Genomic DNA, 21,175 nt, shown 5'->3' on the forward strand with positions numbered 1-21,175 from the left:
GCTGACCTGTGCTGTGATGCTGTGTGTGCAAAAAGCAAATTTGCTAGTAATGGGGAAAGAACCATTTTTCAGGCAGCCTGAAAGGACAGCAACAGTCCACCTGCAGAATGCAAGTCAGAGGATACCCTTGGATTCCTTTGATTCCTTTGATTGTTGTCTACTTCTAGTTCTGTTTGAAAGGACTGCATCTTCAGAAACACTGATGTTTCAGTGACAGCTAACACTTCTGTTCCTGAAGAGTTACATACAAAATGGTAGAGACCTTTTGGAGAGTTTAAACTGATGCCACTTGGCTGAATTCAGTGGAGTGTTCACTAGGTGTGGCTTAGCAAGTCTTCATGAGAAGGTCAAATACAGAAGTCCTGTGGAACAGAATACTCTGCAAGAAAAGTAGGAGAAAAGGGACTGGATTGCAAAGGGACAAGGGCTAATAGCTTTAAACTGAAAGAGGGGCAATTTAGATATGAGGAAGAAATTCTTCCCTGTGAGGGTGCTGAGGCCCTGGCACAGGTTGCCCAGAGAAGCTGTGGCTGCCCCTGGCTCCCTGGCAGTGTTCAAGGCCAGGTTGGATGGGGCTTTGGGCAGCCTGAGCTAGTGGAGGGTGTCCCTGCCCATGGCAGGGGTGGGACTGGGTGAGCTGTGAGGTCCCTTCCAACCCAAACTGTTCTGTGATTCTGTGATTTTTGGAGCAGGATTAATCCCTAGATAACCACCATCCATTTGGGCTGTAACTACCAGGTTGTGTTCTTAGGAGCCAGTCTTGGTCCAGATGAAATGAGTTGGTTTTGACTATGAGAGAAGCAGCTTCTATATGAAAGAACTACTGTCAAATCCAGCTACTTCTGGATTTGGACCCTTTGTCAGTAGCAGGTAGAGCCTAGGACAGATGCAGAGAAATGATTGTACATCACATGCAGATGCACAGCTGAGCTGTTTCAAGAAACTGGTGTGTAGCTCCATGTTCTTCTGCAGAAAAGATGTGTTGGTGCCCCAGGGCTATCTGACACCACTGCATTGTCTTGGAATTATTTTTTTAATGCTGAATAGGTACAAATCTCAGAATGACTCAGCTAAAAGGAATCAACAAAAAGATTCTTGTTGATACCAGTGGGCTGGTAAATGTGAAGTTCAGGCAAACTCCTCCTGTGTTGCATCTAGACTGAAGCTGATCAGAGGACTGACTGCTGACTCAGGTTGCTCAGCTTCATGCAGCTTCTCTGCAATATAATTGTGCCTGAACCCATCCACCTGCAAGAATGCAGTAGTGGCCTAAAATACCTGCTAATTCCTTTGCTAGGGAGTCAGGCATTAGGATGTTCTTGCCTTGGTGTAAGACAAGCTGTGGCAGGTCTGGATCATCCAGCTATCCAGGTGAAGTTACAGCCTGTAGAGAGGCTTATCACCTGTCAGTGAATGTGAGGAGCAAAGATGTTTTTCAGGGAGACCAGCAACAACTGCACCACCCTCTCCATACAGCAGTTTTGTATTTGTCACTTCTATAGCCCCAGACCTTTGTCTTCAGAATATGGGAAATACTTGAGGTCTTCATCATTGACATTGTTTCATGTTCACAGTTTGCTAGATTAAGTAGGCTTGTTGCTGTGGGGAAATATTTTTGTCTGGCTGAGAATCCCCATCCTACCCAGTCATCTGTTCTGATATTCTAACAGTAGTTTTTAGAAAACATGTTGGAAGTGCCTGCTCATGAGTTGTGTTGCCTTTCAGAAGTCATCTGTGGTTTGCCATGGGTCTCACTGGTCTCTCATCTCTGCAGCTTTATTAAAGCTGTCCCAGGGAAGTGTAATTCTGGACTGGCTGAAAGCCTCATCCTCTTACCTGAGGAAGTCATGACTTCATACTTTTGTAACTGTTAACAGCTAGAGCTGAACTTGCCTGTGTAGGAAACTGGTCTGCTGAGAAGCTAGACCTCTCCTCATCTCATACTCTGGAGCAGAAAACAGACTTTGTAAAAGCTAGGTCCAAAGCAGAGAGCCTACAGGCTTGTACTTGGCACCTCTGCTGTACGTGAAGTTCGGTTTCCTTTTCAGCAGGACACACTACTCTGCTGACAGTTTGTAATGACTCTGGTGATCTAAATCACTGTGCTGGAACTTGGATGTGCAGTGGTAGGTCAGACGGCTCTGTGGCAGTGTAAGGAGGTGGGGGCAGAGTAAAGCTTTTAATGCTAGCTTGACCTTCGAAAGGAAGGGAACAAGGTCACCTCCCTCTGCCTGCCTTCTAGCCTGGCCTGCTTCTCACTCTTACCTATACCTGTAGAGCAGAGGGGTCTAGATCAGTCCTCTGAGGTGGCTTCATCTCCCTTAGAAAGCTAGTTTGGTCTTAAATGACCAACCCGCTTAGAACTGCAGAGTCATTTAGGTTGGAAAGGACCTTTCAGATCGAGTCCAACTGTTAACCTCACACTGCCAAGCCCACTACTAACCCATGCCCCAGCACCACATCTACACATCTCTTAAATACCTCCAAGAATGGTGACTCTGCCCAGGGAAGTGGTTGCCTGTTCCAGCACTTAATAACCCTTTTAGTGAAAGAAAAAAAAATTTCCTAATATCTACTCTAAACCTCCTCTGGTACATTGTGAAGCCATTTCCTCTTGTCCTATTGCTTGTTCTTGTCTGCTCTTGATGGAACTGGACCTATATAAACTAATAAGAGATATTTAATTAGTCTTAATGAAATACAGCATGAAATCATGCATCCCAACTTAATAGAAAGCCCCATAATTGGTAAGTTCTGGATTAGGTCATTTCTGGGGAAGGCTCTTCCTCTTTCACAAAAGCAGCAGCTTAAGGACAGTGAGGAAAGGAGAGGGTGATAAAACTTTAAAAAGAAGTCACTACTGCTGCTGCCTTGGCTGCAGAAGGAGGAGAGGAAGGAACCAGAGCCTAGTTGGTTTAGTGTGTGTGTGTATATATGTCTCATAAGAGTACTTGTGGGTTTTGTACCAAGGTGGGCTTTTGAAATTTGTGTCTTTAGTTGCAGTAGAAGTGTGAAAGACAAACCTGCTTTCTTAATGTGTTATGACTGTAGACTTGATTAGGAATTTAATACAAAAAGTTAAAAGATGAAAACATTGATGTCAGGTATCTCCTGCAGCAGTGAAATGAACATGTTACAAGGAGAGTCTGTGTTAATTTGCATGTATTGACAAAAGTGCCACAAATTTGAAATTCTATTTGTCCCTTTGCAAATTGATAAAAAAGCATGATACAGAAATCTATCCATACATAGCATAAGACTTTTACAGGTAAGACATTTATACATCCATTTAACCTCAGGTGATCCACTCATTCAGCCTTGACCACTCAGGAAAACTCTGTTTTTTCTACTTTCCATTTTCAGCACTGAACATTCGCTCCTAGAAAGAGAGAAGTAAACAAACAGCAGTGAGTAAGAGTTTGGGAACTGTGCTTTAGCAATGCAGGGTTAAGTCACTATTAAGTATACTTGGTGTGTTTCCCCCCCCAAAAACACACTGTTCAACTCAGCCAATTTCAAAGACTCTCCATAAACTTGACAGAAGACTTTCATGTGGCCTGGCAGTACTCAGCATATCTCTTCTTGGTGCCTCCTAGTGCCAAGTACAAGTATGATTTATTTCCAGCTCACTATCTGAAGATTATTTACATGTCTTGTAGCACTGCTGACAGCTAATGAGTTTAGAATTAGACTTTTCACTTTGACAGTAGAGTTATCTTGATTAGCTGCCAGTCTAAACACTGCCTTGGGCCTCCAACAGCAGGTGTGGCCCTATACATCTGGCACGAATTCTTTCCTGAGATGCAGTGAAGTTCACTTAATTTAGGTGGCCAGTTTGCTAGCTGCCTGTCCGACATAATGTGTACTGCCTGTATAAAAACCTGATCAGACTTGCTTACAGGTTCCTAATCCTTAGCTATACTGAAGGAACTGGGGGTTAGCTGCAGGAACATGAGCTGGCAGGAGGCAGCGTGATGTAACATCTACCTTTAACATCCTCTCCAGTTTAATTGCATCTGCAGCAAATTTTCTGATTCCATCAGATAGTTTCTCCACAGCCATTTGGTCTTCATTATGGTGCCAGCGGAATGCCTTCTCATCCAGGTGGATCTTCTCAAGCTCACAGGCCTGAGCTGTGCAAGGGGAATTGAAAAGAGAAACAAAACCATAATTATTAAATACAACAGGCTTCCTAAAACAGTCTCAAGATTCTGACTATCTCCAGCTGTTGAAAAACATCCACCACCACTTCCAACATGACTTGCTACAGAAGCAGGCTTTGGGATGCAAGACTGAAAGTGCTCCTGATCTGGTTTCAGGGGGAAGTAGGCTAGATAATCAGTTTCTCTTAAAATACGGTATTTATGTGTATGCCATTATCTCGTATCTGACTCTGAATGGTACGGTACTTTCAGGCCTATTATCAAGAATTATGCAACAGTCCTACTGCAGTGAGACATTCTAAGCAAGTATGTTGAACAATTAGTCTTTGATTATTTGGCAGTACCTAACAAAAGCTCAATTGATAACGTGCCTCTAGGCCAGCCAGCAGCCTGTAAGCAGCAACCCAGGACTACAGCTGGGCATAAATCTCATTTTCTGAGCTGTAAAGTAGCAGGTTAATAAGGCTACAGAAAAGCAAGAGTAGTGCAATGGGAACACACACTCAAAACCATCGTGGCACGGCACTGCTAGATCAAATCACTTAGTCTTGCATATTATTGATTTCTAGAGCTTCTGGAGGGAAAACATACTTTTTAGTAGGTCTGGAGCTAATTCCATTACCAATACAATATTAACAGAAGATTAAACTTATGGTTTGGTATCTTTGCTAATATTCAGTAAAATTTCATCCCCAAAAGCATATGAAATATAAAGTTCTTCTGTCTGCTCTCCATCCTCTCAGGAGAAGGTACACAGGATTCAAGCACACTCAAATCCATCTCAATTTGAGTTTGCGTACTTGGTGGGACCCAAGACCCTGAAGAAGTGACTATATGTGTCAGCAACTGTAGCAGAACTGTTGTAATGAGGCCACAGGATTTCCTAGAGAGAGGGGTGAAGACTTATCCTTAAAGCAGAGTGGAAGCAAGCACCGCAGAGCCGAGTGGAACCACATATGCTTAACATCCAGGAAAGGGAGACTGAGCAAGCCCATATTACGCAGAAGCGGACTTACCCTCTTTTACACTGAGCATGGGAGTCAACTTGACATAGTCTTTGCTGAGCTCTGCCAAAAGCTTGGGTGAAATGGTGAGATAGTCACAGCCTGTAAGTGCTTTTATTTCTCCCGTATTTCGAAACGAAGCACCCATTACGATAGTTTTGTAGCCAAACTTTTTGTAGTAGTTATAGATCTTAGTGACACTCTTCACTCCTAACAAGAAGAAATCAGCAACTTTCAGAATAAGTCATTTGAGGTACAAATGATGATTTAGAACGTGCTCAAACCCAGCATTTTTTCATAAATCTTATGAGAGTAAACTGTAGTTTAAATGAGTAGCTATTGTATTTTTAAAAAATGTTAAAAGGAAAGCTTACCTGGATCCTCCGAAGGCTCGTAGGTTTTCTTATCTCCATTTGCAACATACCAATCCAGGATACGTCCTACGAATGGGGAAATCAGAGTAACTCCAGCTTCAGCACAGGCAACTGCCTGAGCAAAGGAGAACAGCAAGGTCATGTTGCAGGAAATCCCATGCTCTGCTTCCAGAACCCTGCAGATACAGGCTGGCTTAAAACACCAGTTTGCTCACCTACTGAATCTGTATTCTAGTAACAAACAAGCTAGTAAGTTAAAATTACGGCATTTCTTGAGTTAAAACTGTACCACATTCCTAATTTAAAGTTTTAAGCTAACAGCAAGTGTTTTGCACTGCCAGACTCTGCTTTATTTAATGCTGTTCCTTGAAGCAAATGCAGACAACTTAGCATGATATTTCAGGAAACTCTGTTTGGGGCCTGGCCCTTGTATGAACAAATTTTTCCTCTTTCAACAGAAAGCTGTAGCAGAGCACCTTGCTTGCCAGCTGTAGCCCTGGTAATGGATTTCCTGGTGCAGTGCTTTCAAAGCAATTATTTTAAGTGCGGAATGCGTTTGTCAGGTGCCTGTGAACAGGCAGAAGCAAGCTATGAATCAGCCTATAAGCTACGGAAATACTTACTTGCCAGCCTGGATTCCTTCCCATGTTGAAGAGAGCTTTATGAGAATACGATCTTTACCAATTCCTGCTTCCTTATAAAGGTCAATGAGGCGCCTGGCCCTTTGAATCATTCCTTCCTTATCAAAGGACAACCTTTGAAACAAGAGCAGGACTGCTTAAAACTGATTTTTTTAAAAAAATGTTTTCCTCCCCAAGCCCGACTGAGAAACAGTGTCTGTTTTAGCAGCTTGTACATGCCAACAGCAGGTTTTTGCTCTCAGAGATACTTCCAGGATTGTGAGCCCATCAAGTATGTGTATGACAGCACTGCTACTCTTGGATTCAGAGGATCCAGAGCTCAAGACAGCTTTCCTTGAGAAAGTTATAGACTAAAAAGTTTTCCTCAAGTTTTTCATAATGAATGCAGAAGCTAATGAATTAGCAAGGAGTAGGTTAACAGAGAAGTCTTAGGCAAGTCTTGAAATAAACTGTTAAAACAGATCTCTTGGTAAATTGAGAAGACCTTATCACACAGAAGAAAATGACCAAAACTCTAATTGTACTGGAAACATGAGGTTTCCCTTGCTTAAGGAACAAGATGATTACAAAAATCCAAGCTCAGTATTACTTGTTTTCATAAAATTTTGTCACCAAGTTCTAATCAAGCGTACTAAGCAAAATCTATGCTCTTAATTAAACAAATATTAACAATATAGATCACTTAAGACTAGCAAGAGTTTGTTTAGTCAAGAACATCTTTCTCCAACTTGCATCATGTCTCTTCTGTATGTACAAATACCCAGGGCAACCCAGAGGAAAAAGAGCCAACCTTGCATCTACTTCTGTGGAGACACGGCCAGGTATCCTCTTCAGTATTTCAGCTCCAAATAATACAAAAAGCTTGTCACAGGCATTTTTGATCTGCTCCTCTTCTGACCTGAAAACCACAAAGAGCAAAATTAATTTTGGGGGGGGGGGGGGAGTGCATTCCCACCTTGCTGTGGATTTGAAGATCAAATTTCACAGCCCATTTAACATTAAATTCCAGAGTTCAAACAGCCACTTGTGCTCTGCTTCATGCTGATGTTCTGCCCTCCATGCACCATCAGCAGTATTAACCTTCGGACACTTTCCTATAATGCTGTCAACTCAAGAGTGTTTTCCTGAGCAGTCCTAGAAGGCCACATGTGAACTGGTAAATGGAGGTGCACTTCAAAGCACATCCAAAACCTGCACAAGAAATTTTTCTTTAATAAGGGTTGAGGCTTTTCAGGGCAGGAGATACACCTACGAGTACGTACTGGGGTTTTCCCCTCATATTGCCAGTCATACTAAATGCTACTTGTATAAATAAGGCAACTTAAATATAGATCTACTGAGATTAAAAAACCCAAAACAACCCTCTTTACTTACCCACCAAGTTTTTTGCCGTAGGCAACAGCATCATCCACAAGTTCCTGGTAAGCTGGCATCTGAGCAGCAGCTAGTATCAGAGATGGGTTTGTGGTGGCATCTAGGGGCTTGTACTCATCAATTGCTAGGGAAATAAAAACAGCCTGTTTAAAACAATCAGCAGGCTGGAGCAATTAAAAGGATTTTGCTCAGATATGCAAGAATGTAAAGACTTAATGGCTGTACGATAGTGGCATTCGTGGCAGAGCAGGCTTGCGCACAACGATGTTTAAATACCACTGCCTTAAAGCTGGCTTGTGCCAGAAGTGCCAGAACAAGGTTAACAGAGCCACAGTAATAAATACAGCAAAGCTTACTCACTGCTATAGACATTGCCCAAAAAAAGATAAACTTGTAGAAATGACAGATGAAGCAGTACTTATTTTCAACTTCTCCTATCATATCGTGTTCACCAGCGTAGCTGAATTCCAGGAATCACAGGAAGAATTAAAGACAAGGAGATCTTTCTTCCCTTCTAGCAGTTAGGTGTTTGGCTTTTTGTTTGTCTGCAACTCTTAGAACCAGAGCAGGAGAACAACTCATCTGTTAGGCTCTAGCAACTTTTCTTACTGCATTTTAAAACTTTTTCAGAGAGCTGCAGACCATTTCCTAGTATCTGTTCTTGTGACTTCCTTGTACCACCAGCCTGCCTTCCTTCCTTCCAGCAGCTATGTGAACCTCTGGCTTACCTTAAGCCCTGGTCTACACCTATTTCAAGCGATGCCAACCGTTTACCAGAGCGGGCTGTGACCGTGCATTGTCTGGCCCTAATCACAGCGGAGCTGCCTGACTCAGCAAACAGGGCAGAGCCTCTGCAGGTCCTTCAGCCCTTTCTGCTTACAAGCTCCCTTGTTAACACAGCTACATGTCAAAAATAACAAATTATTTACTACCAGCTCATTTTCCTCAGCGTTTTTGCACAGGGAGGAAACGCCAAGCTAGAGAGTGCAACTTTATTTTGCAGTCGTGGAAGAAAATAAGTATTGTTCGTCCATAGCTCCCTCCTAGGCAATGATTGTGATCCCAGAGCAAGTCCGTTCCATATGAAGCAGCCCTTCAAAACACTTCATGTGGGTACTGCTTCAAATAAAGCCAGTTGTGAAGCATACAGACGATTGCAGAGAGCTGTATTTTGATAAGAGTTTATTACTTCTTTCCAGCCTTGCAGCATTTGAAGACTTTTATAAGTCTGGCAATGCGCATTAAGTAACCTCAGCGAGCAGCCTGTGTTTTCACTGCGCAGTACAAGCCTTTGGTGGGGCATCCGGGACCGTCATGCCACCTTTCCTCATCGCGAGCACAAAGCAAGCTGGGCAAAAGAGCGAGCAAATCCTGGTCCGGCTTAGTTAAACAGCAAGCCTAGCGCAGCTACTGAAGAAGCCACCGCTACTTAGTGCGGGCACAGCTTCAGGAGCCATTCAAACCGGCGTCCTTTCCTACGCACCACCGCACGGACACGCTTATCTGAACTGAACCGGCGAGCGGCGTTAGCAACAACGGCACCTTCAGCAGCATCAGTTTGATGCTTGAACATCAGCCTGAAGGGAGAGGGAGCCTGATCTTGACTGTAGCCTTGTTTGGACTGTAAGAAAGACCCGCAGGTGACGCAGGCAGCCGGAGATCGATCCCAAAACTGTTTTAAGGAGCTTGTTAGAACTTCCCAGCGGACAGTACTCGGCCTCCTTGCTGCCACCCGCACACAAACACCCCCCTTGGCCACCACAGGGACTTCTTTTTTTTTCCATTATGCTTTTTTGAAGCTAAGGTAGGCAGTGTAATGTTTTAAATTCATACCCTTGTGTGCTCTTCATCTTAAGTTCACTAATACATTTGACAGTTGCTGTTTACGCTTGTTTATTCATCACCTGTAGGATTAGGTAAGCAGCACACAGATCACCGCGGGCCTTGGTGACGGCGGGACAGGGTTCAAGGAGCGTTGCTCTATGCAAAGCCAGAGGCGCTCAGGAATTTCTCCGCTCCGATGTGCTGAGAAAGGTGCATGCCTGTGCAGGCGCTCCAGCAGCGACAGCTTCAGAACAAGTGGCTTTATAATCCAACGGCACCTCCCTTCCTTGGAAAGGAGCATGCTTGCTCATTCTCATGAGATAAGGGGAACAAAAGCACTCTTGCATTGTTTTCTTTGCTTCACAACTGCTTTGCTTCCACCATTTGAAAAAAAAAAAACAAACACAACCAACCCCCAAACCGACCCCGGCTATTGGAAAACCCAACTCTGTCGGCCCCACAGAGCTCAGCTGGTCGAGCCTGGCGCTTAGGAGCAGCGGGTGGAGTTGCACGTCGGGGGTTGCGCACACTCTAGGTCAAACCGGGGGGAAAAGAAGCCACCGGGGGCTCCCACAGACGCAGTACCCGGGCTGGGCCGGGCCCGGCAGCTGCCCGCTCGGAGGCCCGGGGCCAGGCACCGCGCACGGCAGGAGGAGCGGCGGTGACCGGCGGCGGGCGCTGCCCGTTCGGGCGCTGGGGGACTCGGTGGAGCGAGCGGAGCTGCAGCAGGGACGGCGGCGGTCACCGCACCGGCGGTCCTTCCGACCCCGGCCGGGAGCACACCGGGTGCCGCGACTCCCCCGCGGCGCGGACAGCGGATCCCCGGGGAAGCCACCGGCACCACGCAGCAGCGTCTTTTCCAGCCCGGACCTCCGGGGTGCCCTTGGCGGAAACCGGGGTGTCCCCGGACTGGCCGGCTCTGCCCGGGCCGAAGCCTCTCCCCCCCCCCCCCGCCCCGCGTTAGGTAACGGCGCCTTTCCCAACGCCGGCCTTGCGCAACGCGCCGCGACCGGCACCGAGCGGGCCGCGGCCCCGCCGCCTCCCGGGCGCACGGCGACCCCCGCCCCCCCACCGGGGTGGTTCGGTCGCCCCTTCGGCCGGGCGGGCCCACTCTCCGCGGAGGGCGGGGGGAGAAGTGCGGTGACAGAGGCCCCGCCGCCGCCGCCGCCTCTCACCGTTGAAGTCCCCGGTGTCGGCCACCACGGTGGTGTGGTGCTTGAGCTGGTCCAGCACCGACTCCATCTTCTGCCGCTTCACGGGGGACACCGACATAATCCACGGGGTGGGGGGGGGGCCGCGCCGCCTATAAGGAACGCTGCGTGCCCGGAGGGGAACCGGCCTGCGCGCGCACCCGCCGCCCGCTCGTGCCCGACACCCACCGTCCGCGGGGAGGGGCGCGCCGCCCGTCCGCCGCCAATCGCATCTCAGGAGGGAGGCGGAGAGCCAATCAGAAGCGCGGAGGGGGGGCAAGACGGACGCGACTGGGAGGAGCCGGGGCAGGACGTGAGGTGAAGGAAGTTTCTGATTGGGTAATTTGGCGGCTCGTCAGTTCCGGGGGACGGTCACCTTGGTGACGGGGGATGCCCCTGCCCGCCATTGCCCCGAGCGGGGGCCGCTGCCCCGGAGGGCCGGGGCCGAGGGGACCCTCCAGTCCCCGGGAGTTCCCGTGGGGCCTCCTCACGTCCGGTCACGGCGCCCGAGCCTCCCCCCCAGACATCCATCTGTCTTGGGCCCGCGGGGCCTCTCCGGGACAGGGCTCCGCCGGTGACATAAGATGGCGGCGGGAGGGTTGGGGAGGGTGAGGCCTTCGCCTCCTTTAGCAGCCTGGAGGAAAGCCTCGCAGCCGCGCCACGCCTGCGTTAACCCGTTTCCTCCCTCGCTGTGGTGTCCAGGCTCAACACGGCCTGTCAGCCAGGGCTCCAGCCCCTGCTGCCGTGCTGGAGGAGCTCCCCTGACCCGGCAAGGCACACGTGCTTGGGCACCTGCGGCTCCCTGGGCTTCATTTCAGCCCTAGGGAAGGCGATCCCGTTAACGTGGTTGTGCTTCTGAAGCAGGGAATGGGACTTGGCTGGAAATGCTGCAGAAGTAGCCGCTTGGCCTTCAAATAGAGGCTCTTTGGTTTGCGCCTTTCCCCTCGTTTTGTTTTGGTTTGTTTCGATGGTGGAAGCTGCCACAGTAACTTCCCTTCCTGATAGACAAGAATACGCTTTTGTACAACCTTCTCATGCTTTGTCCAGCCCAAAGAGAAGATAATGGAAAGAGGTGTTGTAGTTAAGTCCTGCTTGAATTCCGTGGCCATGCAGGAAACATGGTCTGCTTGTCTCCAGAGTGCTTTGCCAAGGAGTAAGAGCGAGCCTCCCTCGTATGTCCCTTCTCTTCTCTTTGTTCTCGGCCCTGCACTACCTGGCATCGACCAGGGTTGGGCAGTTTCAGCTCAGCACGCAATGCAGTCTTGGACAGTGTCTGTGTGTGTAAACGCTGGTGTGTTGTCTCAGTTGTGTGTTCCAGAGGTACAAGAGATTTGTTCTCCAAGATGACGAGCAAGGGGATGTTCTGGATTCAGCCGGTAGCTTTCCTGGCATTCGATTACTATCATAAGTGGGATTTTCACCTACCCCTGTTTTTAGACATGAATATCAAAGCCATAACATCCTCCCTTTTGAATGGCAGTCCCCCAGAAATAAAAGGAAACCTGCGGTTTCAGATACTCTGCTGTGTACCTTAGACACAGAGTCACAAGTCATTAGAAAAAGCAGGCCTTATCGACGTTTTCTGTGTCCTCTTGCTTTCATTTATATCCAAGCGAAAGAGACAGAGATGGAGTTATAACTTAACTATTTTAATAAATCTTATACAGTGCATGGTTATATCATTTTATCCTTCGTTCAATTACATTAATGTACAGTACATTATAGCGTTATCTGCAGGCAGTACAAATATAACAGATGCACAGCTCAGGCGTATGGAAATTTTTCAAAGTGCCTTCTGCAATAAGGTCTACTAATATATTTATTTTACGAAATGCTCCCGTGGCTCTCGGCTTTACAGAACTGTCATGTATGGTTCTATCATAATCCCAAGTAACTGTAATTCTGTGCGATTTGTTTTCCTTTATACCCAAAGACAAGAACGGTGGTGTGTTTCCTAGCTCACTGTTTGTTTTTTTATTTTCATTTCAGAAATTATTTAGCCTCCTGTGCTTCTAATACCAATGGTTTGCCAGTGTTCACGCCTGCTTCCCATCTCCACCCTAATCCAGAGCCAGGGCTTCTCAGGAGGATTGTCCTCTTCATCCCTCCCTGACAAGGTGAGTGCCCTTTGCAAATTCCAGCCGCTGTGGCAAACCAGCAGGGTTGTGACTAAAACCATGATCCTCCTCCATAAGTTCCCTGCCTGCTCCCTAATTCTGCTGGTGCTAACAATGTCCTATTTCGAGATTAAGAAAATATATCATCCATTAGAAACATTTTTCTGGAAGAAGAAAGCCAAAATTGAGAGGCGTATCAGTAGTCTCAGATTTAGACACGTGTTCCCCAGCCGCTGCTTTACAGCTCTACAGCTTTTTCCATTAAATGTGCAAGGATGGGCCCAAATTATGCAAAGACTTAGGCCCGTGCTTAACCTTTCAAGGAGGTGGGACCATTCACAGGACGTAAAGGAAAGCGCAGGTGTAAGTCTTTGTGGAGTCTGGGCCTCAATTCCCATTCAACCAAAGTTAAGGAGTGCGAATGAGGGAGAATGACAAAGGCCTGTCAGCAGTTCCTGTAGATGTGTTTGCTTTACTGCCTTCCTAGCAAGTTGGTCTGTAAGTAAAATATAGATATAAATACAGCGTGTGCCAAACTTGCTGTGGACAGGAAATCTACTATATGCTTGCTTTTAAAACTTTTGAGTGAATTATTGATGCGTAATCACTTAATTATGTCTCTAGGGAAAGGGATTTTTTCCTCATCCTTGTTTATAGATTGTAAGACTGAGGGGCTATTTCACTAGAGAGATATATACATATGCACATAACGTTATTAAGAAAAAGAGGAAGTGAAGAACAACAGCCTCTACCAAATTAGATTTTTTTTTTTTCTCGTGGCTATTGATTGTGTATTAAACCAGCCTTTCCAAGTGTACTTTTGTTTCTTAGATGTTTAGGAAGCATTTCAGATTACTGTTTGCAATGAAAATGTGAAGGTGGGGATGAGTGGCGAACGCCCTGGGAAGGGCTTTTGGTGCAACTGGTCTGGGAAGGAACCATAGGGGCTTACTGTCTCCTTGTTTGAGGCCTGGCTTCGGCAATACCACAACTTTCCGCTGCAGGATCAGTGCCAAGGTGAAGGGCTGATCAGACTGAGCTCACCCATTTGCCGATTCAAATCGCTTCAGTTGTCACTTGGATCCTTCTGGTTCTTACGCAATGAAAGCCCATTTCCCCTGTTTAAAGACAGCACTAACCGGTACGTGTATTTAAAGAAGCAGCCAGGCCTAGGTAATGTGTGTTGCAATTCTAGCCTCATCCAACGAGGGGGCATGGGGGGACAGAAGAAGGACAGTGAATTGTCCCAAGGCCGTTGCTAGTGGGCTGCAGGGGATATCTGCCACAGAGAAGGAAATGAAAAGTGGGGGAAAAGACCTATTTCCGTGGTCCAGACTCGAAACATGCAAGCTGGCTCGTTCTGCGCTGTGTGCCATGCCCTCTCTTCCCAAGCCAAGCTGGCGAGGGGGTTGGGAGCAGGTACAGCCCTTGGAGAAAAGCTTTGTGGGGTCTTTTTTGCTTGAATCCAGCCATTGTTGTACATTCAGACACGTGTGAATTCTGATCTGCCCTGATCGCATGCACATAAAATTTCAGTATAAAATATATAGTTATAAAAAAAAAAATACTCATGCAATAGTAAAACACCTTTCCCAATGGGACATGGTCTTATTGTCTACCCTTATTAACAGCGTTCAAGAAATTGTCGCTTTGATGGCAATTACACCCCGCTAAGTGTGGAGCACTGCTGTCTTTTGTCTGGACTGGGGCTCATTGCTTTCATTCCCTTTTTCTGCACTACTATGACTAATAGCTGAAATAAAGCAGATATAGATTTTAATTAGCGGAATCAATCCTTTCCTGGCGACGCTTCATGATTTCTTGGAGCTCTGACTCACCTCTGCTTTTCTAGAATGGAAACAAAACAGAAAGTTTGAATTTTAACTTCAAGCTGTAGTTAAATTATAATGCTTAACTAATGCTGTAAGAGTGGAGCTAGTTTCAAAGGGATGAGTGATACCGGTAAGAAGGCAGATTCGTTAGTGGAGACAGGGTGATCTGCCTTACACATTTGGGGCCTTTTTGCTTAAAAGACTTATCAGCATTTTTAGGTGGTGTGGTTTTTTTGGTTGTTTGTTGGGGTTTTTTTTTAAATTGCGTTTCTTAAAATGTCTGTTTAATGGGATATCTGACACTGCTGGTAGAGACACCCATTCAGGTGGGAATTGTCCAGAAAGCTACTTACCTCCAGTTGGTTTTTCTCCACTGTGATTTTACTGTATACTCTGTTTCCCTCATCCCCACACACTTTCTTCAGCTCCTCTCTGTTGAGGGAGAAGAGCTGAGCTCCAGTAAGGATGCCAAGGTGTTCCACTGTTCTGGGAAGACACAAAGGGAGGAGATGATAATTGTGCTAAGCGTGGCCTCTTGCCAAAGGTGCGTAGTCCGAGATAAAAGGGCTAGGAGCAGCTGCCGTGCAGCCCCTGCACCAGGACTGTGTCACATGCAAGGCCCTGGGGCTGTGCCAAGGGGGCAGCTCTTGGGTAACCCACGCTCTTGGCGGGGATGAGGAGCGGGTGAAGCCAGCATCACCCTGGCACCCAGCGTGTACCCAGCCCCATGGGTATTGCAGTGATTTCACCCCAGTTGCATCACATTTGGGGAGCAATCCTGGAGCTACTCTTAGCTCGCTGGGCAGAGTGTGAGTTGTAACTTGTAACCAAAACGTGTAGTTTTGGTCCTTCCCTGGTGGCTGGGAAGATTTGCTAGCCCCGGCTGAGGGTTTGGCTCTTCCTCAGGGATACTTTATGACAGCTTCTCTGGAGACGGGCAGTCATCTGGAATTTGCATTTCAGGCCATGGGTTTAGCTAGTTAATTAGTTATTTTTCTCTAAGTTCAGCAGTCTGAACTGGCTAACTGCGGCCAGACAAGCACTGGTGGTAGGACATTGCACAGTGTTTGGCTGTGAGTTGTGTGGAGTAACAAGACTGTTTCTTTATTTGCAGCTACTCATCAGGTCTTTTGCTGCACTGTAGGACAAGGTTTATTAGTGTGTAAGAAAGAAAGGGAGTAAGTTTGGCTCTGTACTGGTTATATAGCCTAGATTTAATATGATTAAAATCTAATTTGCAACACAGGCTCTGTAAGTAAATACAAGTGACTTGTAATCCAGTTGAAATGCTGCAAGCTGCCTCCCCCACTCCTTTTTAATTGCAGAACGAGCATTTCATATGGTAGTAAAGCAGTTCTTACTCTTTGCTGAATGCCTTTGCCTCCAGCCAAGCTTTGACTTCTTCAGTGCTGGATTCGAAGGTGAGGGGCACAAAAACTTGCTGAGGCTTTTCTACTTTGAAATTCCTGTGTGGAGGCTGAATTTTATTGTTTGTGATCTTCTTTAGCAACTCATCATTCAGCTCGTCCATTTGATGAATAAGTTCTAGGGAAACAAGGCACAAAGTAAGGAGTAGGGAATGAAATCAAGTCTTTAGTCACAAATCCTATTAAATTAATGTGTTTGTGGGGAAAATGAGAGCTTGTATCTGCAAAGACACTTGCTTTTACCCAGCAGGAGCAAAACTACCCATCAATCTGCTTGGAAAATTCTTGTTCAGAAGCACTTATTGGGGGAAAAGCGTGCCACATTTAGCAAAATGAGAACATTTTGATAAGAACACATTAATTTTGTGTGACTGGTGTCTGCAGCAGGTGCTGCTAAGGACCTGTATTTTCACCTATTTTATACACAAATTTATATTGGGATTGATCTTGTTTCTCGTGTTGCTAACTTATCCTGTCCATCACACCTCATTCAAAGGACATAAAACCCTGCAACACCGACCAACAGAAGTTTACTCAAGGGTGTAAAACCTGATCTGGCGATGCCTTTGCTTCCACCGGTGCTGCCGGGTGGTGACAAGGGCCAGGGTCTCTTTTCCCTGGTGTCTGGTGTTGCTGTTGTTTTTTTGCTTTAGTTTGTCATCTTCCTGTTTTTGAGCTACTTAGTTCCCTTTGGGCCATTGAAATAAGGAAATTGCCCTGCAGGAGGGAGGGGAAAAAACCTAGACCACGTGAGACAGCAGAGGTCAGGGAGGCCTGACTATCTCTTTCTGAGAGCAAGGTTCCCATTTTTCTCTGCCCCTGTGTTGCCATTTATTTTCTTCCTGTTGCCCCTTTGCTTTCACCTGATGTGGAAGGCCAATTCTGTGAGTACCTACAATTAGAGTCTTGTGTTTGAGCTGTAGCCCTGCTCCCTCTACTTTTCAGTCCTGTCTGCTACTTCTAATAAGTTGCTGATCCAAGTCATAGAATCATAGAATGGTTTGGGTTGGAAGGGACCTCAAAGATCACCTAGTTCCAACCCCCCTGCCATGGGACCAGTCCTCAGAACTCCAGCTTTTGCTGTGCAGCTAAATAGAAGCGGCAGGAAGCATGAACTGGGAGTGAGCAGCGCACTCACAAAACTCCAGTGACACGTCAACCAGTATCACTTTTTCCATGAAACTCCTGAAGACTGTGGAGAATAACTCAGTGTTATTAATAGATACATATCCGTGATGTTTGTATTACGGGGCTTTCCCTCCCCAAAGGGCTCCTGCTTCCGGGAGTCCGTGGTAGCGGAACAGGGGATCAACCCCGGTTGCGGCCTCGAGGAGACAGCTTGCTACAAGTGTATGCAGGGCGTGATAAGGGGGTGAGGTGAGCAGGGCTCCTGGTCTTTCTCATGCTCTGTGACCCCGCGTAGCATGCGCAGGGTGAGGGAGTGATGTGAATCTCGTATTTGGCAGATCTGCTGGCTGGGATGTCTCTGAAACCACATGAAGGCACAGACCAGGCGGGCACTGCGTGTGTGGTGGGAGACAAGAGCAAAGGAAGCGAGAGAAAGGGATTGCCCTGAATGTAGGTGGTTGCTTAGACACACTTAAACCTTTTGGTGGGGAAAGGAAACTCTCTCCTTGGGAGGAGGAGGAAAGTCAGCTGGAAGGAGGGTTACAGTGATCACCTTTTTGCCCTGCTTGTCCCAGGCTGCCTGAGAGCCCGTGACGTGAGTCAGGGAGCTCCCCAGAGCTGCTCTGTTGGCTGTTTGACTACCTGGAACCTCCTCTCTATGTCTCCAAAACCACTGCTGGTCTATTGCCTATCACTAAAAGGTGCAGACCCTCCTTGCGCAGAGCCTTAGGAGAGGGAACACACACTTGGGTAGGTCTGGCTACATGCACACAATAACCAAAAGTAGTGGACAGTCCATTATGGTGAAAATAAAGAAAGAAAGGAAACCACCAGCACAGAGAGCAAAAGCATGCGCTCACAGAAACTTCTCGATTAATTCCCGAAATGCAAAGCCATGGTGCCATGCTCTCTGGCTGCCTGAGGCTGCCACGTGTGGTGTAAAAGGTGCCCAGATGCTGGGAGCGCGGTGTGTGACACATACGTTCTTTGGCGTCCTGGGGAGAGTTGCGCGATAACATTTCACTTCCCCACTTATCCCCAGCGTAGCTGGCAGGTAGCTTGTGAGTTGGGCTGGATGGTCCATATCCCCTGGGGCTCAGGTCTCCTTTGTACCTCTGGTTAGACTAGGTGATAAGAAAGAAAGAAAAAAATGTGTAAGAATTTTTTTTGCCATACTTAATTTTCTTCAACTTTTTGCCCTCCACCCACAATAGCAAATTGAGGGACGGATTGCCGTGTTCTCCCAATGCTGATCTGGGGCCACTCAGCTGAGGCTGATGGGACCTCAGGGGGAGCTGTATGGGGGAAGTTCATCTCTGGGGTTTCACGGCAACAAACAGAACCCAAACCAGAGGCAGAAGACTGTGTGAAGGCATTTACACCCCTGGAAAACACGTCACACTCATCACACAGGGAGATGTCGTGTTTTATGCTTGCTTACAACTGCTGTGGATGACTGCTCTCACATCCGTGACTCGGCTATGCAGAAATTACGGCTTATAGGCTTCCTTGGAGATGGAGAGCAAGGGAAGCAAAAGGATTTTTATATGAAGAAAACAAAGAGAAATCCCATTTGAAGCTAAAGCATCACTGCTCTAGTAACTGGATGTTAAGTGGGACCACTGCCAAGTGCCTGGAGCCGTCTGGAGAGAGTTTTTTGACATGTTCTTGATTAAACAGGGCTTTTGTCCAGAGGCCTGCTGGGGCACTTTTTGCTTTACCCAAGCTGTGAAATACTAAGTGAGGAAGCAATTCCATGCTGCCTTAGGGCCTTTAGAGCTCTCCAGCTCCACGTTTTTTCAACGCAAGGTGCTTGAGAACAATATTCACTTAATACTCACTTAGATGGTATTTCCATCTACCTCCACTCCAATAACTTGTTCCTGCTGCTGAACTGAACTGGATGAGGGAACTGCCTGTCTTTAGTTCAACCCCCAACAAAAACCTCAGTGTTTTTGTGCCAAAATTTGCTTTTACGGCCACGTTAGCTCTTTCATCCTGTCGACAGCCCAGCCCTGAAAGCAGCAGGGTTTTGCCTCAGAGGAGGTGGTAAATCATAGGCTGAGAAGTAAGTGGGGTTGGGGCAAGGCGCTGCCTAAAGGTGGAACTCTTTCAAGCCATCCGTTTGGTGACACCTCAATGCGAGACCTTGTCTGTCGGGACAAGAAGTCGTGGTGCTAGGCTCGGGGTGGGCGTCCCTTTGAGCTAGGGTCTCACTTCACAGCAGCCTGCTGCCTGTAGCACAGGACTCAGCCTTCGCCTGTCCTGTAACCCTGCCTGCCAGGCGCCGTGGGCAGCAGGCATCGCCCTTGGCATCTCGGAACAGGAGGATAGCATGAGGCTGCCACACGGGTGGGAAGGATAGGCCTTGTCTGGGGAGGAGGAAGGTAAATGGTGGCAAAGTGTGAGAGTTTTATCATAGGAGACTCGGGAATCTCCAGGATCCTGGTTTGTCTGCTTGGGAGGGTTCATCCTGACTTGTGCACAGCATCCTAAGAAATCCAGGGAGGTCTAATTACAGGATTATTCCCAGAGGCTGATTATGCCCTGCAGCTGGCTACCAGTTAAACATCACCTGACTACAGACCTGTTCGAGGTCTTCCAGTTTCACCACGTCCAGGATGTTATAAGGGACGTAACCAGCCTGCCCGCTCCGGTTGAGCAACTTCCACCACTGCTTATTATCTTCCAACACCTGAGAGAGGGGGGAAAAAAACCCACATTTGCTAGTGAGAACATCAGACTTCTGGTGTGCATGAATGGCATAACGTGGAAATAAACTGCACGGTAGCATGAAGTTGTCACAGTAACATCGCTGAGGCCAGGAGCTGGCAAAGAGAACTATTGCACTTGTTTGCAATTCAGGATTGAAGTCTTTCCTGAAAAGCATCAGAACTTATCCTAGTGATGAACAGGAGAGCATCTCTGGGGGAACACAGACCTGGAGTGCAGCAGAACTCATAGTTCCTACTTAATTTGCCTATTTCTCCATTTTCTTTTTTTTTTTTTTTCCAGTGACTGAGTTTGTGTTGTCTTTGTGCATTAAAAAAAATAAATCAAGAGTGACTCCTGCCAAAGATGCCAGAGCGTTATCATATAACTTGATCACGTGTTACATCATAACACATAACATAATCACATCATAACCACGATGTGGCAAGGAGATTGCCTCTTGCTGAGATATCTCACCTGCCCCCTGCTTCTTTCAGCAGGCTTGTTTTTACCCAGAACTGTGATTTTTTATTTAGCTTATTTTTAAAGTAATCACCCCTGAAAGGATGAGCTTTGCTGGCAAGACCCACAGATGCTTCTCATTCCAGCTACATTTTGAACAGAAGTCTCTTTGTCAAGTCATAGATCTGTTAGCATGTACACCAAGTCATGTCCTACATTCTCCAGCTGCCAAGAGAAAGGTTATGAAAAAGGACATTTTAATAGAAAATAATTCCTTGGGGGGCAGGGAATGGTAATAACATATGCCCAGCAAGTGGGTGAGCAGTGTATTACAGTGACTTGTTTTTCTTCCTCCTCATTGCTAATTAAGATGTGACTGATGTGTTTCAGCTGTGCAAATGACCCAATGAATAGTCGGCCTGCTCCAGCTCAGCTGTAAAGCTTTAGATTTGAGCAAAGCCTTGTGTTACTGCTCAGAACAAGCAAAAATGAGTTGGCATTTGCCAGTATCTTGCAATCTCCCCGCTGTTCCTGGAGAGGGGAGGAGGGCACACCTCTTCCCCAAGCATCTTCGCTTACCTCCAGGATCTCATCCTTAAGCACTGAGAGTTCATTGGCATTTCGCGCAGTGAAATCGTAGCGGATTTTGGCATATCTCTTCGGCAGAGCTATTCCCTGTGCCTCAAAATTCCTACAGGAGGAAAAAAAAAAAAGAGGAGTTTTAATGGAGACCCATCTAATAATCAGGGCAATGTAAGTTCACTGGCAAAGAGGAGCAGTGAAGACCGTGCCAGTGTAGGGAGAGAGACAATTGTGTTTGTGTTAGGAGAGGGCTGTGCCTCGTTGCTGCTCTATTTTGAGGAAGATTTTCACCCCTTGTTTTAGTGAAACACCCTGTGTTTGGAAAAAAAACCCCTACAACCCAAG

General features: G+C 46.9%; 2 protein-coding genes and 1 long non-coding RNA gene across 3 annotated transcripts in view; 1 reads left to right on the plus strand and 2 right to left on the minus strand.

Moving 5' to 3' along the window:
• Nucleotides 1–3,145: 3,145 nt before the first annotated feature.
• On the minus strand, nucleotides 3,146–10,779 carry TALDO1 (transaldolase 1). The gene is made up of 8 exons (XM_075755614.1): nucleotides 10,556–10,779; nucleotides 7,557–7,680; nucleotides 6,973–7,080; nucleotides 6,165–6,296; nucleotides 5,542–5,717; nucleotides 5,180–5,377; nucleotides 3,988–4,133; nucleotides 3,146–3,379 (listed from the first exon to the last, which is right to left on the minus strand). Exons 1-8 carry the CDS (start codon nucleotides 10,650–10,652, stop codon nucleotides 3,347–3,349), a joined length of 1,014 nt encoding a protein of 337 aa, XP_075611729.1. The 5' UTR covers nucleotides 10,653–10,779; the 3' UTR covers nucleotides 3,146–3,346.
• A 1,421-nt stretch (nucleotides 10,780–12,200) lies between these two features.
• EPS8L2 (EPS8 signaling adaptor L2) overlaps nucleotides 12,201–21,175 on the minus strand; it is a 62,992-nt gene continuing 54,017 nt past the window's right edge. Inside the window, exons 16-21 of the mRNA XM_075755619.1 lie at nucleotides 20,828–20,939; nucleotides 19,662–19,769; nucleotides 18,057–18,198; nucleotides 15,881–16,064; nucleotides 14,873–15,005; nucleotides 12,201–14,535 (exon numbers count right to left, since the gene is read on the minus strand). Of these exons, the coding sequence (XP_075611734.1) occupies nucleotides 14,464–14,535; nucleotides 14,873–15,005; nucleotides 15,881–16,064; nucleotides 18,057–18,198; nucleotides 19,662–19,769; nucleotides 20,828–20,939 (751 nt within the window). The 3' untranslated portion in view covers nucleotides 12,201–14,463. The remainder of the gene's footprint in view (nucleotides 14,536–14,872; nucleotides 15,006–15,880; nucleotides 16,065–18,056; nucleotides 18,199–19,661; nucleotides 19,770–20,827; nucleotides 20,940–21,175) is intronic.
• LOC142602193 (uncharacterized) overlaps nucleotides 12,565–21,175 on the plus strand; it is a 53,827-nt gene continuing 45,216 nt past the window's right edge. Inside the window, exon 1 of the long non-coding RNA XR_012835876.1 lies at nucleotides 12,565–12,687. This is a non-coding gene — a long non-coding RNA (uncharacterized LOC142602193). The remainder of the gene's footprint in view (nucleotides 12,688–21,175) is intronic.

The sequence above is a fragment of the Balearica regulorum genome, chromosome 5, assembly GCF_011004875.1.
Source record: "Balearica regulorum gibbericeps isolate bBalReg1 chromosome 5, bBalReg1.pri, whole genome shotgun sequence".
NCBI classification, from domain to species: Eukaryota; Metazoa; Chordata; class Aves; order Gruiformes; family Gruidae; genus Balearica; species Balearica regulorum.

Bases quoted from the DNA above. Each gene is read 5' to 3' on its own strand.
- TALDO1 (XM_075755614.1), bottom strand. From the start codon at position 10,652: ATGTCGGTGTCCCCCGTGAAGCGGCAGAAGATGGAGTCGGTGCTGGAC. The intron at 7,681-10,555 runs GTGAGAGGCGGC...TTATTTCCCTAG, and splicing joins CGACACCGGGGACTTCAACG to CAATTGATGAGTACAAGCCC. The intron at 4,134-5,179 runs GTAAGTCCGCTT...CCCCTTGCACAG, and splicing joins CATGCTCAGTGTAAAAGAGG to CTCAGGCCTGTGAGCTTGAG.